Source organism: Mirounga leonina, unplaced genomic scaffold (assembly GCF_011800145.1).
Source record: "Mirounga leonina isolate KUSES-001 unplaced genomic scaffold, KU_Mleo_1.0 Mir_54, whole genome shotgun sequence".
In the NCBI taxonomy this organism is placed as follows: Eukaryota; Metazoa; Chordata; class Mammalia; order Carnivora; family Phocidae; genus Mirounga; species Mirounga leonina.
The window spans coordinates 10,917,886-10,939,375 of NW_023270812.1; the positions used below are offsets into that span (position 1 = coordinate 10,917,886).

The window sequence follows — 21,490 nt, forward strand, 5'->3', positions numbered from 1 at the left end:
TGGTGTGGGGACGGTGTTGTATGAAGCATGCAGATTAGAGCAGAGAGCTGGTTCTTCCTGTGTTGGCACCTGGGGGAGGGCAATACAGACACTCCAGCGAGAGGTGTCAGATGATGGACTACAGAAGCAGCCAGCTTTTAGTGAATGTGGGGCTTCCAGAACCATTTCCACCTATCTCAGAGATTGTACTTATGCATTCAATAATGATGATAATTTTGGATGGTGGTATGACTGCATTAGAGGTTTCAGATGCTACATTTCAAAGAACTGTGAAGAGAATTCCCTTGGAAGGATCTCATGCCTTGGCTATCTCGTAACATAAACCAAGACTGTTAAAAAATGTGAAGAATCTGATTTAATGTGTAAACCAAGGTGAGAGGGGGAATAAGCTGTTTTCCACTTCTGATGATGCCAGACACAAGCCAGCACTGAATGCCCTTCAAGACGGAAGAAGATGAAAACTAGAGAGGGGGACGGGAAGGCAGCCCCTCTTCCATGCATCCCCCCTGAGGCTTCTTTTAGAAAATTGGTCCTGTGTTTTGGGTGAATACTGCAGCCCTGGGGCCAGGGCCTGGAGAGAGACGATGCAGCCCTGGCGCCCTCGGGTTGAGGACACTGCCATGTGTGCTTGCGGTGGAGAGTAGTGGCCTGGGGGCGGAGTCCTTGGTGTGGTTCTTGTTGTGTCACAGACTAGTTGGGTGACCTCCTCTGGGACCCTCCGTCTCTTCATTGGTCACATGAGGTACCTGTGCGTGGTGTCCCCTGAGGGCCTTGGTCTCTTCACCTGTGTTCCCGAGAGCTCCCCACCTAGCCTCCAGACCCTGACAGCATTCCATCCACACTGGCCCCTGGATGTGAGCACAGGGCATTTGGTTCTGTTTATCACAGAGAAAGGGACTCAGACTTTTGCATCGGTTTCTTTCACCTCGGGGTATGGTATTTGTGTTGGTTGGTGGAGATGAGTATGGGAGAGATGAAGGTCTTCTCTTGTCCCCTCTTTTCCTCCAAGAAGTCCCCTCTGCATTGTTGAGCACTCACCTCCCTCAGGATTTTTGCTGTTCTGCACACAAACGGGCTGTCTCAGGAACGTCCCACTGTCCAGCTCATTCACATGGCAAATCCTTGTTAGAACCTGCTTTGTGCGCAGACTTATCAGGAAAACCCTACAGGAAGCAGACCCGTGGCAATCTTGAGCCCCGTGACCCTTGTTAGCAGGGAAGCATCCCTACTTTCAGAATCCCTTTTGTGCATTCGTCTTGTCTGAGAAAGAGTGAGATCACAAGCCCAGGGAGAAATAGGAATGCAGATGGTATCTTGGACGCCGTGTGGGTCTCGCTGGTGTTTAGATGCGGACCCAGAACTGGGCCCTGCTTGGTCTTCATTCAGAGAGCGGAGTCCCTGGCCCTGACATGAGGTATTCATTCTCTAACAATTAAAGCATGCAAACATGGTCATAAGCATCCCTGAGGCTTCCTGGCACCTCCTGTTTCTCGTGCCTGCTTCTGGGTGCCGTGGTGATCTCCCTGCGGCAGCGTGAGCTGGTTGCTTCCAGCAAGGCTTGTGTCCTGGTTCCTGATTCCTGCCTCGTGGTGCCTGCAGTGGGAATGATTTCCCTGCAGAGCACGTGGTCCCCACTGAGGTCTGGCCAGGGAACAAACGATCTGGTATCTCTGCTTCTGGATGCATTCCCCGGCTTCGCAGGTTACTCTCTAACATGTGTTTTAGTGTAATTTGTTCTAAATGCTTCGAAATGAGCAGGAGCCTCAAAAAAGGAACTCCGGCCTGAATGCCTTTGAAAATGTCATTTTATCAATGAAATGCATTTGATAGTCTAAGGAAAGCGAGGACTCCAAGAGAAAGAGCAACCATCTGTTGCTCCTTCCACTGCCTCAGAAAGCGTGGGGGCTCCCGGGGAAGTGATGAGTCACGTGGCCCCCCCCTCGGAACACGGGGGCTTGGCCATCACAGCCAGCAGCGGCCACCACCACCTGGCCGGGTGCCAGCCGTGCCGACGGTGGGCGCCTCCTGCGCGGCCACGTGACCTGCTTATCAGTCGCGGACTTCCCAGGTTCCACCCCAGGTCTGCAAACCAGGGGCTCTGCGGGGGAGGCCGGGGGTCTGTGTGGTGAGCCAGCTGCCGGTGGTGGGGAACCTCGTGTGCAGACCGGGGTGTTTAGGAAGTGGAATCTGGCAGCGGCTTAATCCCTTTTATTGTTACTTTCAGACACTTCTCATGTAAACTTTCATCCTGTCACTGGGAATGGCTCTCCAGGTAGGATGTTTGTTTTTGCTGCCCCTGAAGGGCAGAGCTGAGGTCCGAGCTTTTGTGTGCCAGGGTCCGGAGATGCCTGGGATGCCTGTCAAATAAGGCGTGTGCCGTGGAGGGTGGCGGACAGACGGCTGGACTGTCTGGTTGGAGAGCAGGCTGTTTGTTCTAACGCAGTCACGGCAGAGAGCACCGGCCGTGGCTTCCTCCTGAGCTTACGTGTCTGTCCATGGCCTCGGCTCTCTCTCATTCTTGCATCCCTGCATCAGTGTGTTCAAATACCTTCTCTTTCCCCTGCCGTCTGCCCTAGCCATTCCGGAGTGAGTCCCACAGAGTTACGATATACAAGCATTTATTGAGCACCAGCTGTCGACCAGACCCCATGTGGGGTTGCCAAGGGCACATGGATGAACCTACATCCTCTGTAGCCTGTAAAGGTGGTGTCCCGTGGGTTCCGGACTGTTGGTTGAGTGTCCACTATAATGTCCCCCACATGCCAGCCTTGTGCTGTTTCCTGAGGCTGTAGCCCGAGAAGAACATGTAAATTGTGACATACACATTTGGCATATCCCTTGATTCTTCCTGGGATTCTGGATAAGAGAGTGGCACTTGGTTGTCCCTTGAACTAATAGAGATAGCACCCAAGGTCCAGTGAGCCCTCTGTAAATGCTTTGACATGAAGGAAATCTGCTGAGACCCTCAGGTAGGGGTGTGACCCCTGAGACTGGAAATTCCCTCCACGCAGTCTTCTATAGGGAATCAGAGTCAAAGTCTGCCGTGTGCAGACAAGTCAATTCTGATACTAGGGAACAATGATGAGTGTTGACTAACGTGATTTTTTTTGTTTTTGCCAAAGATCGTTCTTGTATTAAGGTAATACCATCCACATGATTTTTTGTTAAGAAGGATTTTATGATACCCAAGTTCTCACTGAATCTCAAATTAACATGAACTGGGAAAATTAATAACCCAAGAGATTTCTTGACTTATCTCCAAGAAGTGCTAACAAAAAGCAAAAAATACAAGAATATTGAAATTAATATTGATGTGGAAGCAGGTGAGGAAAACAAACAAAAAAGAAGTGTTTGGGGAAAGGGGAAGAGATACCCAGAGCAGGCAGAACAGCACAGTGCATGCCCATCCTCAGCTGTGGGCTGGGACCAAAGCCTCACCGTGAGAAGGAGATGTCCACAGAGAGCTAGAAGAATCCATGAAACAACGGGTCAGGGGACCGAAAGCCAGCAAGGACTCTATAAGAGCACTTCACCATGCCAACGGTGAAGGCAGCACGGCAAATAAAGAGAAAAATGACAGTTTCTAGGCTCCTGCTTTCCTCACAGTGAGTCTGGACTGTCCCTGTCACTACTGACCGTAAGAAGCATCCAGAACCTTCATCCCTGAGCGTCTTCTCGAAGGTTGGGACTGCGTTTCCCCCGGAGGCTTTCAAGCCCTGAGAGCTCTGTCTTAGTTCCCCACTCAAAGTAGACAAGCCTCCTGGGGTTCAGTACTCAGAGCACTACTGCAGCCCCTGTGTCACCCCGTCCCACACCTGTTGCCCCATCTAGTGGGTCCTCCTGTCACAGGCACCCTCTCAGCATTGACCCCGAGAGAAGGGCTGACCCTTCCTCTGCTTCCTGCATGTTCCTTGAAAAACTTGCTACCTCCTCTTGACCTGGTGATCATGGGTGGTCCCAGATGACCTGGTGATCCTCTGTGGTCCCAGGTGACATGCTGATCCTCTGTGGTCCCAGATCACCTGGTGATCCTCTGTGATCCAAGCTGACATGGTGATCCTCTGTGGTCCCAGGTGACACGGTGATCCTCTGTGGTCCCAGATCACCTGGTGATCCTCTGTGGAACCAGGTGACATGGTGATCCTCTGTGGCCCCAGACAACCTGGTGATCCTCTGTGGTTCCAGGTGACATGGTGATCTTCTGTGGTCCCAAGTGACATGGTGATCCTCTGTGGGCCCAGGTGACATGGTGATCCTCTGTGGGCCCAGGTGACATGGTGATCCTCTGTGACCCCAGACAACCTGGTGATCCTCTGTGGTTCCAGGTGACATGGTGATCTTCTGTGGTCCCAAGTGACATGGTGATCCTCTGTGGGCCCAGGTGACATGGTGATCCTCTGTGGCCCCAGATGACCTGGTGATCATCCGTGGTCCCAGACTTATTGCCCCTTAAATTGTAAGCTCCACAAGGGCAGGCCCTCCTTTGGATCCCACTGTCCTGGAGACAAGAGGAGGTAGAGAGCAGTCACTCAATAATTATTTAATAAGTTCAGTTGAAGCTGGATCTGACTTGACTTGTACTTCTTCTAGCGCGTGGCGTGAGTGAGTGATTGCAAAGGTGGTCTCACTGGGAGAAGCACCCTGCAGCAAGTACCCTCTGGCTTCACTTTATCCTTTAAGTGCAGGTTGTAGACGGGTGAGATCTCTATGTTGGCATCGTCGATTTCAGTTCTCCGGTTTGCTAAAAAAGCAGGGAACTCTTTCCTGGAATCTGAGAAAGCTCAGAGCTTAAAGGGAGACATTGTTCCTTTGAACAGGCTTGCATTTGTGACCGTGCTCATTACCTGTCCCTCGGTTGCTTTCAAAATTATTCCCTCTTACATCCCAGCAGGTGTGCTCACTTCACTGATGTCCTCGCCATGTGTCTGTTCCCCCGAACCCCAGGGTGAGCCTCATCTGCCGATTAAGCAAACACACTTAGAAGCTCTACTCACTTTCCAGTGGTCTCTGATTTAGAAAGTTCTTGCTTTTGTGAATCCTACAGCTGCAGAACTACGTTAATTATTTCTTAACGCTATCTCGTAGCATAAACAGTAAAAAAAAAAAAAAGTCTTAAATCAATATCACTGTGGGAAAATCCATCCACATGCATATTTAAAGAGTGTGTTTTAACCCGTTTCTTCAATGTGTGGGTCTTGTTCTAACTTTCCCTCTGGTTTACACCCTTGCTTTTTAGTAAGCAAAATATAGACCGTGTTTTTGATCGTTTGCATCGGACCTATTTTCCCCGCAGGATTGCGCGGGCGCCCTCTGCAGCTTCCTCCCACCACTGTCCTTGCATATGGCAAACAGCACCGCTTTGTCAAGATAAAAGACACGGGGAGCCCTGGCACTCTGAGGTCTTTCTTCGTGTCACTCAATGTCTGCTTTCTTTCTAAATTTGGCAAATTACCTTTTATCTTAACTAGTTTGAAGACCCTCAACCAAGTTCTTTTAATAAACAGTGAATTCTTTAAAATAGGGCTGTTTTATTTTCCTTTAACAGGCTTTGTTGGTTGAAGAGTAGAGCCGAGTAAAAGCTCATTTTCTTCTGTGCACTGTCTGCCTTGGGACGTCACTGCTGTTCAAAGTGAGAGGGGGGAGGAGAAATGTGCGTAAAGCGTGTGTTCTCTTATTTCTGACAAAGAAAAGCTCAATTGTTAGTTCTACACTATTAAATTATGAAGAATTGTGGTCAAATTCCAAATGCCTGAATGCTAGGCCTTTTTTTTTTTTTTTTTTGCAAGATGTAGATGTCTCTTTCTTTAGAGAAAATGATAATTCCAATGTCTTCCCATAAGTAATCTGCATTTCCTAACTCAGGTTAGGAGATGCAAATAGACCACCTCTTACACATCGAACTTAGTGGGATTTGGGTGACTGCACCTTTCCACTGAAACAGGGATGGGCGTGGCTTATGGGGCGGGGCTGGTCCTGAGCACCTCACAGCCTCAGGTGGGCTCCTTGCTTCACATGCGCTCTGTCTCCCATCTCTGTCTGTCTGTCTGTCTCTTTCTGTCTGTCTCTGTCTCTGTCTTTGTCTCTGCTCTGTCTGTCTCTCTGTCTCTGAATGTCTCTCTGTCTCCTCTCTCTGTTTCCCCTCTCTGTCTCTGTTTCTCTGTCTTTCTGTCTCTCTTTCTCTCTGTGTATCTCTGTCTCTGTCTTTCTGTCCATCCCTCTGTCTGTCTCTATGTCTCTCTCCTGCATGATGCTGTTTTCAGAGGAGGGCTATCAAACTCCCCAGAGCTTTGCAGGAAGAATAAGGCAAGGGGGGAAACCTCCACAAAACTGGAAGCGACATGTCAGTGGACGCACTTCCTAATTTCACTACGCTGAAGCGTCAGCATCTCCCAGGAACTGGGCGGCCCCCAGGGGCGCACCTCTGTGGCTGGAAAGTTAGAACACATTTGGGGCAAAGTGAAAAAACCAGGCCTTAAAACTCTATAGAGACAGAATTCAATCAAGCGTTTTTATGGGCTTGCTTTGCCCATTTTTAAGTAAAAGAACAACGTTTTGCACAACTGTGAGAGAGCAACGATCTGTCTTCACTTGCCTCTTGGCTAAAATAAGCACAGAGCATTTTAGCAAGTCAGCTTATTCTCAGGACACATTAGGGCATGCTGCTTGAGCTCCAGCAAGTTAGAACAGTGTGTCCCTGCCGTGGCCCCAGGCCCCACTGAGGGGAGACCCCACTGCCTCCAGCTGCCGTCACCTGTCTCCTGAATGGAGCCTTCATCCAGACGTCGGAGACATGACCACCTTCCCCAGCCCCCTCCTGGCCGGTGCACTTGGCCCTTCCCTCCCGGGACCCCAGTCAGGGGCGCGAGGCCTGGCCCGGACTCCCTGTGGGGTCCGTCCCAGCTTCAGTCCTCCTTCCCTCCGCGCTGTCTCAGGGTCAGCTTTGGGTTACTCTGTTAACAGTGCCTGCAAGGACCTGCAGAGCTTCACGGGAGAAGTATGGTACCTTTTAAGGAATGAAGTATCTTAAATTTGAGAATTTCCTGTTTTCCTTGTACTGATGAGGGAACAAGTGGATGAGGGTCCCTGAGCTTCTGAACCCCATTCCTACTTTTCCCCCAGCTTGGACTCTGAGACCGAACAGGCTTTTCTGAGCACGGCTCTCTCTACCTCCATAAATATTACTGGGACTAACGTGCCAAATAAACCTATTCAATACACACAGTACTCAGAGGGCCAAACACCACTGTGCGGTACTCGGTCATGGCCACAGTCCTCGGGCACTGGGGGGGCTCCGTCGGTGAAGCGTCTGCCTTCAGCTCAGGTCATGATCCCAGGGTTCTGGGATCGAGCCCCGCGTTGGGATCCCCGCTCAGCAGGAAGCCTGCTTCTCTCTCTGCCTCTGCCTGACGGTCACCCTGCTTGTGCTCTCTCTCTGACAAATAAATAAAATCTTTAAAAAAAAAAATAACCACAGCTCTCAGTTTCCTACTTTTCCCTTCCTTTCTTTCCTTTAATGAATTGCTAATGCTCCATAAATCAGAGAAAACACCTCGGGGCAGGGCATACATCCATCAGTGACCACAGTTGCGTGGAGATCCCATTTATCCTGTAGTACAAAGCCTTCCCAAGTGTCTTCTGAGACCCGGCTTCATGCTCACTGCTCTGCCGGTGTGTGCGGACTGGACAGGTCAGAGTGGCATTGTCCACCAAGGGGGGGGGGTGTGTGGGCAGACGGGCCCCTGGAAGACACAGCTGGCTCTGCAGTGGAGTGTCAGGGCATCAGGAGGAACCAAGGCAAGGATGGGGACCCTGGAGCAGGCGAGGGGGAGCGCGGGCAGCCATGGAGGGGCTGCTGGGCCATCTCAGGGGCTCCTTCACGTGGTCCTGTGCTCTCATGCACCTGCAGTGCTGGGTGAGGGCAGGCCCCTGACTTCTGCGTCCACTTGATGCTGGGGCAATGCATGCATGCATGGGGTGCAGTGCTGCTAGGCATGTCACGGAAACCAGCAGCTGCCCCCGGGCCCAGGCGTTGATTCAGAAGACGGTAAGCTAGTTCAAGCAAGGACGCAAGAAGGGGTTAGCCCGCCCCCAGTCCTCTCCGTGGACTCCTGACTCTCGGGAGTAACTTCCAGGGTGGCAGTAAGACACGGAGCATGCAGGAGGGGACTTGCAAGCTAATTTACAAACGGAAGGGCAAATATTGACGGTCAAACAGAATTCCTGCACATCCCACTGCAGATATTCACAGTTTTGTGCACCACTTAGTGTAGCTGGCTTGGAGAGGATCGGTTCTCGAGATCCCTGACTGCCCGGGGCTTAGATTCTTCAGGGATTCCCGCCATGGCCTCAGGCAGACTTCTGTTTTCTGCGGCTCTGCAGGACGCCTCTTGACGTTTGTCTGGCTTCTTTTTTTTTTTCTCCCCCAAGTTTTTGCGAGTCGATCAAGATAAAGACAAGGATTGCAGCTTGGATTGTGGGGGCTCCTCGCAGAAGCCCCTCTGCGCGTCGGACGGCAGGACCTTCCTGTCTCGCTGCGAGTTCCAGCGTGCCAAATGCAAAGACCCTCAGCTAGAAATTGCTTATCGAGGAAACTGCAGAGGTAAGCTGGGTGCCATCAGCCTGTTATTAACATGGAAGGCCATATATGTTATTTTCATCTTTGCTAATTTTTATATGTAAAAGCTCAAGGGTTTTAGGTTTGTGGGTTTTTTTTTTTTTTCAGAATGTATAAGGAAGAAGAGTAATTTCTGAGTCTCAGGAGCAGAGGCATCTTTTAAAGTTGTTTAATGCTCTTTCTTTGGGATATTTTATCAGGACATACGTTTATCTGAGTCTTCAGAAAGGATTCTCACCAGTCAGTACCGCTTCCTTCCACCCCGTCTTGTTTCTCTGCAGATGGGACGTGCATACAGCACCTGCACCGACTGTCAGTGATTTTCCTTCCCGTTGATTTTACACCTGTAATTTCTGATGATCCTGATTTAAGAATCAGATTTAGATTTAGCTAACATGCTTAGAGCAAAACATTGAAATACTCAACAAAGCACGCTGATGTTTCAACACAAACAGTCGCGTTCAGAAAGAGATTTACCTTCTTTTTGCTGTTACCTTAAGAAAAAAGACCACACAGAGTAAAATCGCCTTTGAGAGGAGGCTCCGCTCTGTCTCGCTGTTGGCCCAGCAATCCCACAGCAAGGCGAAACTCTGTCGGCCACGGTGGTCCGTGTCTCGGCTCCAGATTGGCCATGTTCTGAATAACCTGCTCTTCCTTCCTTCATAATATGATATATCCGAGGTGAACACGTTTGAGTCACTTCTGCACGTGACTGAGTCGGCACCTTGCCTGCTCCTGCTGACCCCCCAGGCGCGCTCTGCCGGCAGACCCAGGCTCCCCACAGCGACCAGCACCTGCGCCCACGCTGGGGCCGTGGGCTCGCCCCGGACAGGTCCGTGTCCACAGGCACCACGCGTGGGTATGTGTGTGCTGCCCATAACTGATGGTCACACATTCACGAAGGCTTTCTTTCCACCATCGTGGTTGGTTCAGAGTCTAAGTATTTTAGACCCTTAGGATTTATTTATTTATTTTTTATAGATTTTTTTTTTTTTTAAAGATTTTATTTATTTATTTGAGAGAGAGAGAGCATGAGGGGGAGAGGGTCAGAGGGAGAAGCAGACTCCTCGCCGAGCAAGGAGCCTGATGCGGGACTTGATCCAGGGACTCCAGGATCATGACCTGAGCCGAAGGCAGTCGCTTCACCAACTGAGCCACCCAGGCGCCCGACCCTTAGGATTTAAAGGCCACAGAGAGGCCTGAACATGAGCTGATGCGAGTGGGACGCCCTCCGGCTGGGGAAGCTGGGAAGGTCCTCTCTGTGAGGGGACAGCAGAGCACTGCACACCGAGTCCCTTTCTTATCCTGTGGTCAGATGCAGCTCCCCGAGTGGGAATCACACAGAAGGAGTGTTTCCTCCTTTTCGTTAAGGGGCCATGACCTCAGCACTGAGGCCGAGCAGAGACACCAGGAGGGGTGGGAGGCAAGGGGTTGATCTCACTATGGAGACCTGGAGTATCAGGTGTTGGAGTTTTTCCTTAGGGGGAAATGGGAAGCCAAAGGGAGCTGAGGCAGAAGAGGGACAGAGGTAAGCTGACTTGCGCTGAGACCGCGTCCCTCGCCGTACCGCGCCACCCGGCTCCTCCGTGGCTGCGCTGCGCCTTCGCCGGGTGCGCAGGCTCTGGGCTCCCCCAGGCGTCGGCCGCGACAGGCGTCCTCCTGGACCTGCTCTCAGAGGGATGCCCGAGGTGAAGGAAGCAGCTGTTGCCAGACGGGAAGCGTGGTTTTAATTCAGTTTCAGTAAGTTACTGAGTTTATGAAAATGCAGGGAACGAAGTATTTGATTCATACTTGAAATGGAGGCGCTGCGGTGGGGTGTCATACCAGAGTCCAGAGACACCGGGGATCTGATGCTGCCGCCCACCGGGCACACAGGAAGGTGCTTCTTCCAACTCTGGCCCAAGCAGAAAACAGTGCGTTCAAAGTAAAGACCTGTAATTTTTGTTCAACAGAACCCATATGGTTCACAAATTAAATTTTACTTTTGTAGGGAAAAATAGTTTTTAAAATGTTAAAGCACAGATATGAAATATCCTTCTATAGAAAAATTCCATAAAAGTTGCGATAATTCGAATTAGCAGCCTTGGAAATTATTTAATTGAATTATATATCCTTGTGTGTACCATCCACAATAAAAGCTATCTTGGAAGGGTCACATGCAGAGGCAGCAAGCTGGATTCCTGGTGTAGCCAGGCTTGCTCTGCCTTTCTTCGTGGGATGGAAGAAAGCAGAACATACCTTTAAAAAAAGATTTTTGTAAATGAAAAATGATTTTTTTCTCCTTAAATATCCATTCCCACTTGTAGAAAACAGTAGAATATAATTTATCAAATCCCATCCACCTGAGTCTCCAGCGTTCTGAACCCTATTTTGTCCTTGTACCTGTTTTCTCGGTGGCCGTTAGGTTTCGGTAAACTATATGCTGTTTCTGATTCCTTTGGAGAAAACTTGAGTGAAAAACCTCAGATACACCTGATGGAGATACAGACACACAAGAAAACTTCATTCACTCAAGCAAACAATCGATACTCTTGAGGCAACTTCATTCTGTGTGATTCTAAAGTTAAATCATCGCTTAGCACCAGCCTGAGATTTTCCAATAGATTCTGAAGTTACTCAGTGCAGGCGCGCCTCAGAGAACGGCGGGCTGGGCTCCCTACCACCGAGCGCAGTGAGTATCCCAATAAAACGAGGCCGATCAATGTTTTGGTATCCCAGTGCACACATGAGTTCTGTCTACACTATCCTGCAGTCTACTAAGTGTGCAAAATCATTTTGTCTAAGTAAACAACATGCATACCTTACTTACAAAGTACTTTATTTGTAAAAAATGACAACCCTTATCTGAGCTTTCAGTAATTTGTAATCACTGAGCACAGATCGCCAAACAAATACAATAATAATGAAAAGGTTTTGAAATATTGCGAGAAGCACGGAAATGTGACTCAGAGACAGGTAGTGAACAAATGCTGTTGGAAACATGGCGCTGGCTGACTTCCCGATGCTGGTCTGCCACCAGCCTTCGGTTGGCAGAGTATCTGCCTGATAAAGGGAGATGAGGTATGCCTGCACGAGTACATTTGGTAAACTAACATTCCTTCTTAAGAATGGCTCCCTGGACGCCCCACATCAGGCTCCCTGCTCAGCGGGAAGCCTGCTTCTCCCTCTCCCACCCCCACCCCCGCTTGTGTTCCCTCTCCCGCTGTGTCTCCCTCTGTCAAATAAATAAATAAAATCTTTAAAAAGAAAAAAAGAATGGCTCCCTGGATGAGCGTGAGCGGACTTCACCTGTTACATGACCGCCAGGCTCTCTCCCTGCCTTTGATTGACTTCTAGTTCCTAGGCACTCAGGGGCTCTGTAAGAACCTTCAGTTCATGATGACATCATCTAGACTGTGGATGGCCTCCTCCATGCTCTAAAATGGCCCGTGTGAGACTCTCCAGAACCCCAGATGTTCCCACCACCCGGCTCTCCTCCGACGATCTCTCACATGGGTTTCAGGAACTTGCAGTGACCAGACAGCTTGCACCTCATGAGGCAAAGTGACACAAGAGGTCTCCTGGGCCCAGAGTGCAGCTCACCCATCATGGGGGCCATGAAAACAGGACACCCAAAGCCTCCAAAACTGCACCCCCTAACACTAGAAATTTGTTTACTGTGTCCTCAACAAAGACTGAGTTAGCCCAGATATCTGGAGATGAAATGTATTTTGAAGAAGCAATATTTAAACCAAAGGACTTCTGCTCATCAGAAACCACCATTCCTGGTTTGTTCTACATTGCTTTTCAACACAGACCACCCTTGGAGTTCTCACACATTTTACTAAGAAGGATGGTGTGCCCGGACAGTTGTCTGGGGATTAAAATGATTTGTATTTTTCTGGATATGTCTCCTGAGGCAAGGGAAACAAAAGCAAAATAAACTACTGGGATTTCATCAAAATAAAAAGCTTCTATACAGTGAAGGAAACAATCAATGAAACTCAAAGGCAACCTACTGAATGGGAGAAGATACTTGCAAATGACATATCCAATAAGGGATTAGTATCCAAATATATAAAGAACTTCTGCAACTCAATACCCAAACCCCCAAATAATCCAATTAAAAATGGACAGAAGATATGAACAGACATTTCTCCAAAAAAAGACATCCAGATGGCCAACAGACACATGAACAGATGCTAAACATCAGTGATCATCAGCTAAATACAAATCAAAACCACAGTGAGATATCATCTCATGCTGGTCAGAATGGCTAAAATTAACAACACACAAAATGACAGGTGTTGCCAAGGATGTGAAAAAAGGGAAACCCTCTTGCACTGTTGGTGGGAATGCAAGCTGGTGCATCCACTCTGGAAAACAGTATGGAGATTCCTCAAAAAGTAAAAATAGAACTACCCTATGATCTAGCAATTGCAGTACTAGGTATTTACCCCCCAAAATACAAAAACACTAATTTGAAGGGATACATGCACCCCAGTGTTTATAACAGCAATGTCCACAGTAGTCAAATTATGGAAGCAGCCCCAGTGTCCATCGACTGATGAATGGATAAAGAAGTGATATATATTTATATATATTGGAATGGAATATTACTCAGACATAAAAATGAATGAAATCTTGTCATTTGCAATGACATGGATGGATGTAGAGGGTATTATGCTAAGCAAAATAAGTCAGTCAGAGAAAGACAAATACCATATGATCTCACTCATGTGTGGAATTTAAGAAATTAGACAAATGAGCAAAGTAAAAAATGAGAGAGTCAAACCAAGAAGCAGACCTTAACTCTAGAGAACACACTGCTGGTGACCAGAGGGGAGGTGGGTTGGGGATGGGGGAAATAGCGGATGAGGATTAGGGTAACTTACCCTGATGAGCACTGAGTCATGTGCAGCATTGGTGAATCATTAGATTGTCCACCTGTAACTGCCTGTTAACGATCCTGGAATTTAAAGAAATGATTTGCAGTGGGCCTCAGCATGGAAGCAGCAGGATCACGGCTTCAGAGTGGCATCCAAGAAGAAGCTTCCATGTAAGGACTTCTCTTCCTTTCCGTTCTGTGTCTAGTTTGTGTGTCCTTATTCTAAACACATCAATCTGAGAAAAATTCGGATGCCTCGATTGTAGTTTTGCACCTCAGTTATCTGTGCTGAGACTAGAGAAGTGATTTAAGAATAAATTCAAGTATCAGATGCTCTAATCTTCAGAGAGGTTTCTAGAAGCAATCACCCAGGCTGGCATCGCTTGTGGCAACATGCTGTGGAGGTGGTGGTAACATTTGAGTTAACGTTCTTTTCTCCGCCATGTTCCTTTCGACAACCCCAATGAGCTGTTGTCTTGGAAGGCCATGAGCAAGTGCCAGGTGAAGCCTCTGCATTAGCACTCACACTGTGGGCAACTGTGCTGGGTCAGGTAGACCAAGGCCAGAGCACCTCGTCCACCCAGAGGTCCTCTGGGTGGAAGCCCGACTCAGAGCTTGGCTGTGCCCGCTGTGGGGTCCACGCTGGATTGCTTCTTGATAACGTCCTTGTTCGCTTCTTTGTGTTTGGACCCAGCCTACTTGCTCTGGCTAATTCTCCTGGGTGGGATTCTCACTCAGCTCACTGAACAAATGTCGTCCCATAAATCTGTGACACAGAAAATGTGTGAAGGGAAGTGGGTAGAACTAAAACTCACCTCACAAAAGCTGGTTCAATTAAATCAAAAGGGTAAAAATAAAAAGAATGTACAGATGCCCGTAGATTTCAAAATCATGCTTACTTGGTGCTTTAGCGAACAAGGGTAGCAAATATTAAAGTTACTTTAGAGGGACATTGTTAGCCACATGTTTATTTAAAAATAACTGGGTGGGGCGCCTGGGTGGCTCAGTCGGCTAAGCGTCTTGAGCTCAGCTCAGGTCTGGATCTCAGGGTCGTGAGATCGAGCCCTGCATTGGGTTCTGTGCTGGGTGCGGAGCCTACATAATAAACAAAATAAAATATCAGGGCATTGTGCACCTCTGCTGTGGTGGATTCAGGGCACAGGCGGGGGCTCTGAAGCCTCCCCTTACAGCCCTCATCTTGTGAGTGACATGAATCTGTGCCACGCGGGGGACGCCCTGAAAACGGGCTTCCAGACCACAATCCGACATTTCCTGCACAAGCACCTTCGGCCTGGGTCCTGGCTCATGGCGGGAGGTGGGCCTCTTCCGAGGATGGGCTCCTTGCACTGGCTGGCGTCTTTTGCTAGCTGCTTACCAGCCACGTCCTGACGTCCAGCAGGCAATACCCCCCGCCTGTCCAGGTGCCAACGGGGAGGAAGTGGTTCCTGGGGGTGGGAGGAGGTAAAGTGAGCCGGGGTGTGGGTGGGGCCCAGAGACAGGGATCCCGCGGCCACAGGGCAGATTAGGCTGTGACCCTCCTCTGTCCTCTGTGGGCACAAATACGGCAGATTCGACGACACAGCCAGGTCAAAAGCTTGCTTCCCTGAGTGGGAAGGAGGGAGCACAAGACCGAGTGTCCCCTTACACCACTTCACGTGATACCGATAACCACCTGGATTTTTCCTCTAAATTATTCCTGATGTTGGAATAAGCTAGTGCACAATGGTGTCAATTTGACAAATGGGAAACTGCATATTTTGAGGGCATTTTCATGGTCTGTGGGTGGAGAGTGAGAGTCCTATAGGCCTGTCTATTTTTTTTTTTAAGATTTTATTTATTTATGTGAGAGAGAGAGAATGAGAGAGAGCACATGAGAGGAAAGAGGGTCAGAGGGAGAAGCAGACTCCCTGCCGAGCAGGGAGCCCAATGCGGGACTCGATCCCGGGACTCCAGGATCATGACCTGAGCCGAAGGCAGTCGCTTCACCAACTGAGCCACCCAGGCGCCCTAGGCCTGTCTATTTTGAATATACTAGTTTGAAAACAACCATTAAAATATTTTAGTCCATAGTTAATTAAGTTGGATAAAAATATTTTATGAATTGGATATTACGATCTAACTGTTGACCTTGAATAGAAATGCAGTGGTTTATGCTGATAGATTTTTCTTAGAAATCTATGGAGTTCGTGTTTTCAGAACTTAGCGAACACATTAATACTTTTCTTTTGATCTGAGACCATTGGAGCTGTCTTTCTTTTCAACAAAATTTCTGGCATTGAATAAAAAAACAGAAAAAAAGGAAGAAGGAGAACAGTTAAATGCCAGGAGGCATTAGAACTACTTTGAGATTTCTGGAAACACAGTGATCACGGATATCTGTCAGAAAACAGCCGTCCTGGGGCCAGGACCGAAGAAAGGAGCATCGTTACAGAATGCTCCTTGTTTCCTCCCCCTAGTTTGCTGCCAGCGTCTTGTGGTCCTTGTTGTGACCACCTGAGCAAGGCTGCAGTCTCCGTGAGCCACAAAAGCCCCCACCCCCAAGTGGTCCCCTGGCGAGCTACGGTGAGCACACAGCGAGCACACGGCAAGCACGTGGCAAGCACACGGTGAGCACGCGGTGAGCCCCTGGCGAGCCCACAGCACTTGGGCCAGGACATGCAGTGTCAGCTTGGAGGCAGATTGTGTCCTAACAGGGACAGATGAGTGGTTCTTATTCATAATAACTGCTACGTTTGATGAGTTTCAGCGTCTTGTTCTTTCCCTTCAAGAGCCCTGAGTGACACATACATGGTTTTCTCCAGATAAACCATCATCGCTAGTGTAGAAGGCCACACACGTGTCATCCCTGAAATCAGCCAGGCTTTCGAGCGGGGTTTCTGTGTGTCACCCCCCATTGGGTTGGGTGTTGCCATCTCTAAATGTCCTCTATTTTTACATTAATTTTATTAAAGGTGTGGTGTATGCCTAGCAGCAGTAAGTGCCCTGCAGCCTCTGACTCCTTGTGTCTCCTCTGCTCTCTCCCTGGTTCTCCACTGGGTGCTCAGAGCCCCGCGCTGCTGGGTTGGGCCCAGGGAGGGGAGGCACCAGCGCCCGCACCTGCAGGCTTTCTAGCGCCCTGCAGCCCACTCCAGTGCGGGAATCACAGACCCGTGTGAGGGGTGCTGAACCGGGGCACCTGCTAGTTTCTCTCACCGACTGGCCACGGTCTGCACCAGCCTTCTCGTCTGTAAAACAGGGCGGTGGGATCAGATGAACACCAAGATTCCTCCTAACAAGCCTTGATTTACGTGTGGAGAGTCAAGAAACCGGCTGGGAAGCTCCCTTGCCTGCCATTCCCTTAGGCTTCTGGTGGCATTGTCTTTGGGAGGCCGGAGCAACCTGGGTGTCTCCCGTGGCTTCACCAGGAGCTTTGTGAACCCACAGAAAGCGTTGGTCTCAGGGTGTGTTTGGGTTACTATAAATCAATTGTTAGCCTGCTGTTATTTTCTTCATTAAAACAGATGTTTCCATAAAAGAAGTCTATGCAGGATATAGGTGTGTGTGTGTGCATGAATATCCCTTTGGGCGTGTACACATGCGTATCTCCGTGCCTGTGTATCCCCATGTGCACATGTGTATGTATGTATGTGTGTATCTGTGTGTGTACATGTGTGTGCACGCATGTGCATCTCTGTGCATGTGTACCTCATATGTACGTGTGCACGTGTATGTACATGTGCACACGTGTATCTCTGTGTGCGTGTAGCTGTGCACACGTGTATCTCTGTGCATGTGTGTACATGTGTGCACGTGAGCATGTGCACACGTGTCCGTGTACACGTGTGTCTTATGTGTACACACGTATATGCGTGTGCGCAGTGCACGTGCATGTATGTGTGCACGTGTGTGCATGTAGCCGTGCGCATGCATGTATCTCTGTGTGCGTGCACACCATGTGCACATGCCCGTGTATCTGTGCGTGTACATGTGTGCGTAGTGACTCTTCTGTCTGGTCTTTAGGCTGAGTCCTTGTCAGTGCCACCTGCCGCGTCGAAGCTATGCCTCTTCCTGCCCACAGCGGGCTTTCTGAGATAGCCATGACATCAGGTGTGTTCGAGGACTTTTTAATCATATCTGTGTTTGTCTCTTGCTGAAACCCTACACAGATCATGTCTGCCTTAACTCCTTTATGGTGTTCTAGTAAGTCTGATGTTAGGAACGTCCTTCCTTATGGACTAAAGTGGACACGACAAGAGGTACTACCGTCACTTTCACGTTCAAGCTGCAATCAGAAACACAACAGAGCTTTTTGGAATGTTACGTGAAAAAAAAAATCTTCCCTCTGCTTTAGCAATACCTACAGTCTCAGAGTGTTAGTTCCTCAGCAGAACCGGGAGAATCTCAGCACAGTGTCGGCCTGTCTGTCCTGGGAAGGTTGCACGCAGACTTGGTTAAAGGAGAGTGATGACGGTTTTGCAGGGGTCTGTTTCGATGCCTGGATGCTCATGGTTATCAATTACCGTACAGATGGTTGTCATCAGTCGTTTTCCGCATAAATGTTGTAAAACCTGTCTGAATACTTTAATATATTCTTGCAAGAGTTTGCGGTGTATCTAATTTTTTTCCTGTATGACTTGGCAAGCCCAGTTATGGACTAAAGGTTTTCCCATTATAATTTGTTTCTGTCTCTCTGCATTTAAACTGATAATAGTCATTTAAAAAGGAAACTCTGTTCCTTTCCCCTCTAGCCCTGGAGTGCTATGGTCAAGGGATGGTTCTGGCGGACATACGGCCCTGCTGTCCTCACTGCCCGGAGGAGGAGGGTGGATGGGTCACCTTGCCCATTCTGCTGGCCTTTTATCACAGCACAGCCACCTATATTAGGGAGGGAAAGAACGTTCTATTTATGCGAAGAGATTTGTAGCACAGAATCCTTAATTTTTCTCATAGTCTGGCCTTCAAAATTATGGGTGGATAAAATATTACAACCTCTGAAACACAGTGTCTGCCTTCACTGGATGCCAATACACATAAAAGGCATGTCACGCATAGGACCAGCATTTCTGTGGCCACCGCCCCAGAAGAGTGTGTCTCCTTTGTCTGGTAGCCTCTGCTCGTCCAGCTCCCCCGTTTGGAGGCCAGCCCCGTCTGTGCAGGGCCTGTGCTGGGCCGCGAGCATGCAGCAGCGAGGACAGCCTGGACCTCAGCACACAGCACCAGGCTCAAAGTCAGAACCATGTGGTGGCCATTCCAGACCGAGTCACCACCCAGAAAAACATCCAGTCTCGCCTCTCATCTCGCTGTGCTTACTACTGGGATTTCTGTAAAGAGGGCCATTTGATTTAGCCCGAGTGGGTATACGTTAGCCGTGTAAGGGTTTAAAGTGATGTTAAGGACACAGGGGAGAGTGTCAACCACCCAGGATCACTACGGGACACGGCACCTACAGTGAACTGCTTGCTAAAAAGGTAGATCTCATGTGGAGTATTCTGACTGCAATATAACAAGTAACAAACTAAAGAGAATTGGAGATATTACTAATTTTGAGTGAAGTTCCCGGTGTTTTTGCATATTTCAATAGAATTGCCCTCGTGGGCTGCTGACCCTTCTCAATGGTGAAGACCCTGATTTAGGGTATCTAGAGTCAGGAGCGCAGGCAAGAGGTGGAGGCAGACGGCACCTTGATTTTCAAGGGACAGCTGACACAGACCCCACAGTTTTGTGCCACAGGCTTGCCTCCTGTGAGTAACGTGCCGGATGAAAGCTGAGAATTTAATCTTCCATCAGAGATGAGAGCTGCCTGTTTGAGGACTAGCTGATCAGAAGTAAGTGGAGAGTCTTTGAAGGAAGGCATCCAAGCCAGGAACAAGGTCCACGAGTTGTTTGGAAAATTTATGCTGTTTTGGCATGCTCCATGATAGCTCAAATATTAGAAGTGATTTGTAATTCCATCTGTACCCTGGTGGAGACCTTGCAAGCTGGAAGTCATATCACTTTTCCTTTTAGACAGTCAAACCACAGGTTATACTAAAAAAACGACAGACGTCCAGCAAAGCAGTGATTTGTCCTCAGCTAAAACACAGAGTGCACTAAAACCACATGTTGCCAAGTGCTCGCTGGCCAGGCCAAACTGTAGATGAGGGCCTGAGCACTGCGCCTGGATGAAAGGCTGTTTTCTGCAGTGTGTGGAACAGCCTGCAGCCCAGGGTCCCACCGAAGCCCAGGACGAGTCTGTTCAGAGGCAGAGTCTATATTCAGCACGCGGAGGCCGCCGGAGCCGTGGCCGCGGCCCAGGGCCCTGGAGCGGGTGGCCAGATAGCATGCTGTCCGACCCAGGAGTTTCAACTACCAGCAATCAAAAGTCACCATCTAAAGATGTTGGCCAGTGGACACGTTTGAAGAAGTATCTCTCGGAGTCCAGAGGGCCTTTAAGATCTCGACAACTTGTTATTTAAATCTGGAAACACTTTAGAAAGATTGGGAAAGCCATTCTTTTCAAGTCTGAAGGCTCCGATGAGAGACCTCGAATGGCGGCCGAGGAAGGGAATGTGAGCTTGTGGAGGCGTCCTGGGGTGCGTGGCCGTGCACGGTGCACGTGGGTGCGCTCTGCTACACCCGCCGTGCTGGGGGGCTGGGGGCTCACACCTCCGCGCGTCACTGGACGGCGGGCGCTCACAGCAGGAATTACGACACCTTCTGGTCCCAGAGGTTGCACGCAGGCTGCTGCAGGCTGTGGGGATGACAGAGGGGACTCACTCCTAGGCCAGCGTGTCCCTCGCGCACACGCGTCTCTGTGTTTGGTTTGAGGGTCTGTCTCCAAACCCCCGGAGTCCAGAGAGAGGGTAGACACACTCCAGTGTGTTTAGACTCTCCCTTTTTTGTGAACTTATTGGGACCCAGGTGATCACTCCTTGAGGAGCAGGAGGAACGTGGCACTTTTTATTGAATTATGTTATAGTGATGTTCACCCAAAAGCCTGAAAATATGGGACAGAGTGGAGGGAGGGCTAAGGATGTTTGACTTTTTATCTGACTTACTGTCAGATTTTCCACTTGCAGTTTTTGGGGGGGGCAGGACCTCAGTATGGCGTTGAGACTCTGGGGCAGCGTGACAGACAGGAGGGTCACTGTCCTTTCCTGGCCCAGGCGGGCTTCAGACCTCACGGCTGAGGGCCACGGCGTTGGGTCTGGTCTTAGCAGGGCTTCTAGCCCTGGCGCACAGTGTGTCCTGGAGCTGGTGAGCTCACACACCTCCTCGGACCCACAGACGCCGGTCTGCGGCTGGCCAGACCACAGGGGGACGTCTTCACCTTCGGGCAGCAAAGTCCACCTTGTACGGGATAAGCAGGGCGGCCATCTCTGAGCCTCAGTGTCTGCTCCTTAAGAGCAGAGAGCACCCCGCCCTTCTTACTGTGCAGGCCTGTGGTCCTTCCTCGGGGGACCCTCTGCCCTGCCCCCCCACCGGCTGCGGTGACTCACGCATCTGCATCTCCCAGTTCTGTGACACCCCTGCCCTTCTGCTTGGCTCCTTCCTGCAGATGTGTCCAGGTGTGTGGCCGAGAGGAAGTACACCCAGGAGCAGGCCCGCAAGGAGTTGCAGCAGGTGTTCATCCCGGAATGCAACGAAGACGGCACCTACAGCCAGGTGACCAGCTCGCCCTGCAGCTTCTGCACCTGAGCAGCGGGGGCGGGGGCTGCGGGAAGGAGGGCCCGGGGCTCCAGGGGGACAACTCACTGCCCATGTTGGAAGTGAGTGACTGACAGGGCTGACTTTCACGGACAGTTGTGCGAGCCAATTCACTTACGCCTTTCTGGGCGCAGGTGTCTCTGTTGGGGCCACGCTGTCCACCTGTGTCACTCACTGCGTACTGGTCTGGCACGGCTCCCTCCGTGAGGCGGGTCAGCCCCTGTGCACCCAGCTCACCTCTGAGGATCCAGGCTCAGTTTAATTCTGAGGGTGGAGCCCGTGCTGGAAGGATGCCGGGGACACCCTGGGGGCGGAGGGATGCCTGAGAGACCCTGGGGTGGGGC

At 49.9% G+C, this 21,490-nt stretch overlaps 1 protein-coding gene across 1 annotated transcript in view; it reads left to right on the forward strand.

Annotated features, from left to right (window-relative positions):
* Window positions 1–21,490, forward strand: part of LOC118001776 (SPARC-related modular calcium-binding protein 2) — a 156,050-nt gene that overhangs the window by 42,898 nt on the left and 91,662 nt on the right. Inside the window, exons 2-3 of the mRNA XM_034991920.1 lie at window positions 8,428–8,599; window positions 20,998–21,104. Coding sequence (XP_034847811.1) covers window positions 8,428–8,599; window positions 20,998–21,104 — 279 coding nt within the window. The remainder of the gene's footprint in view (window positions 1–8,427; window positions 8,600–20,997; window positions 21,105–21,490) is intronic.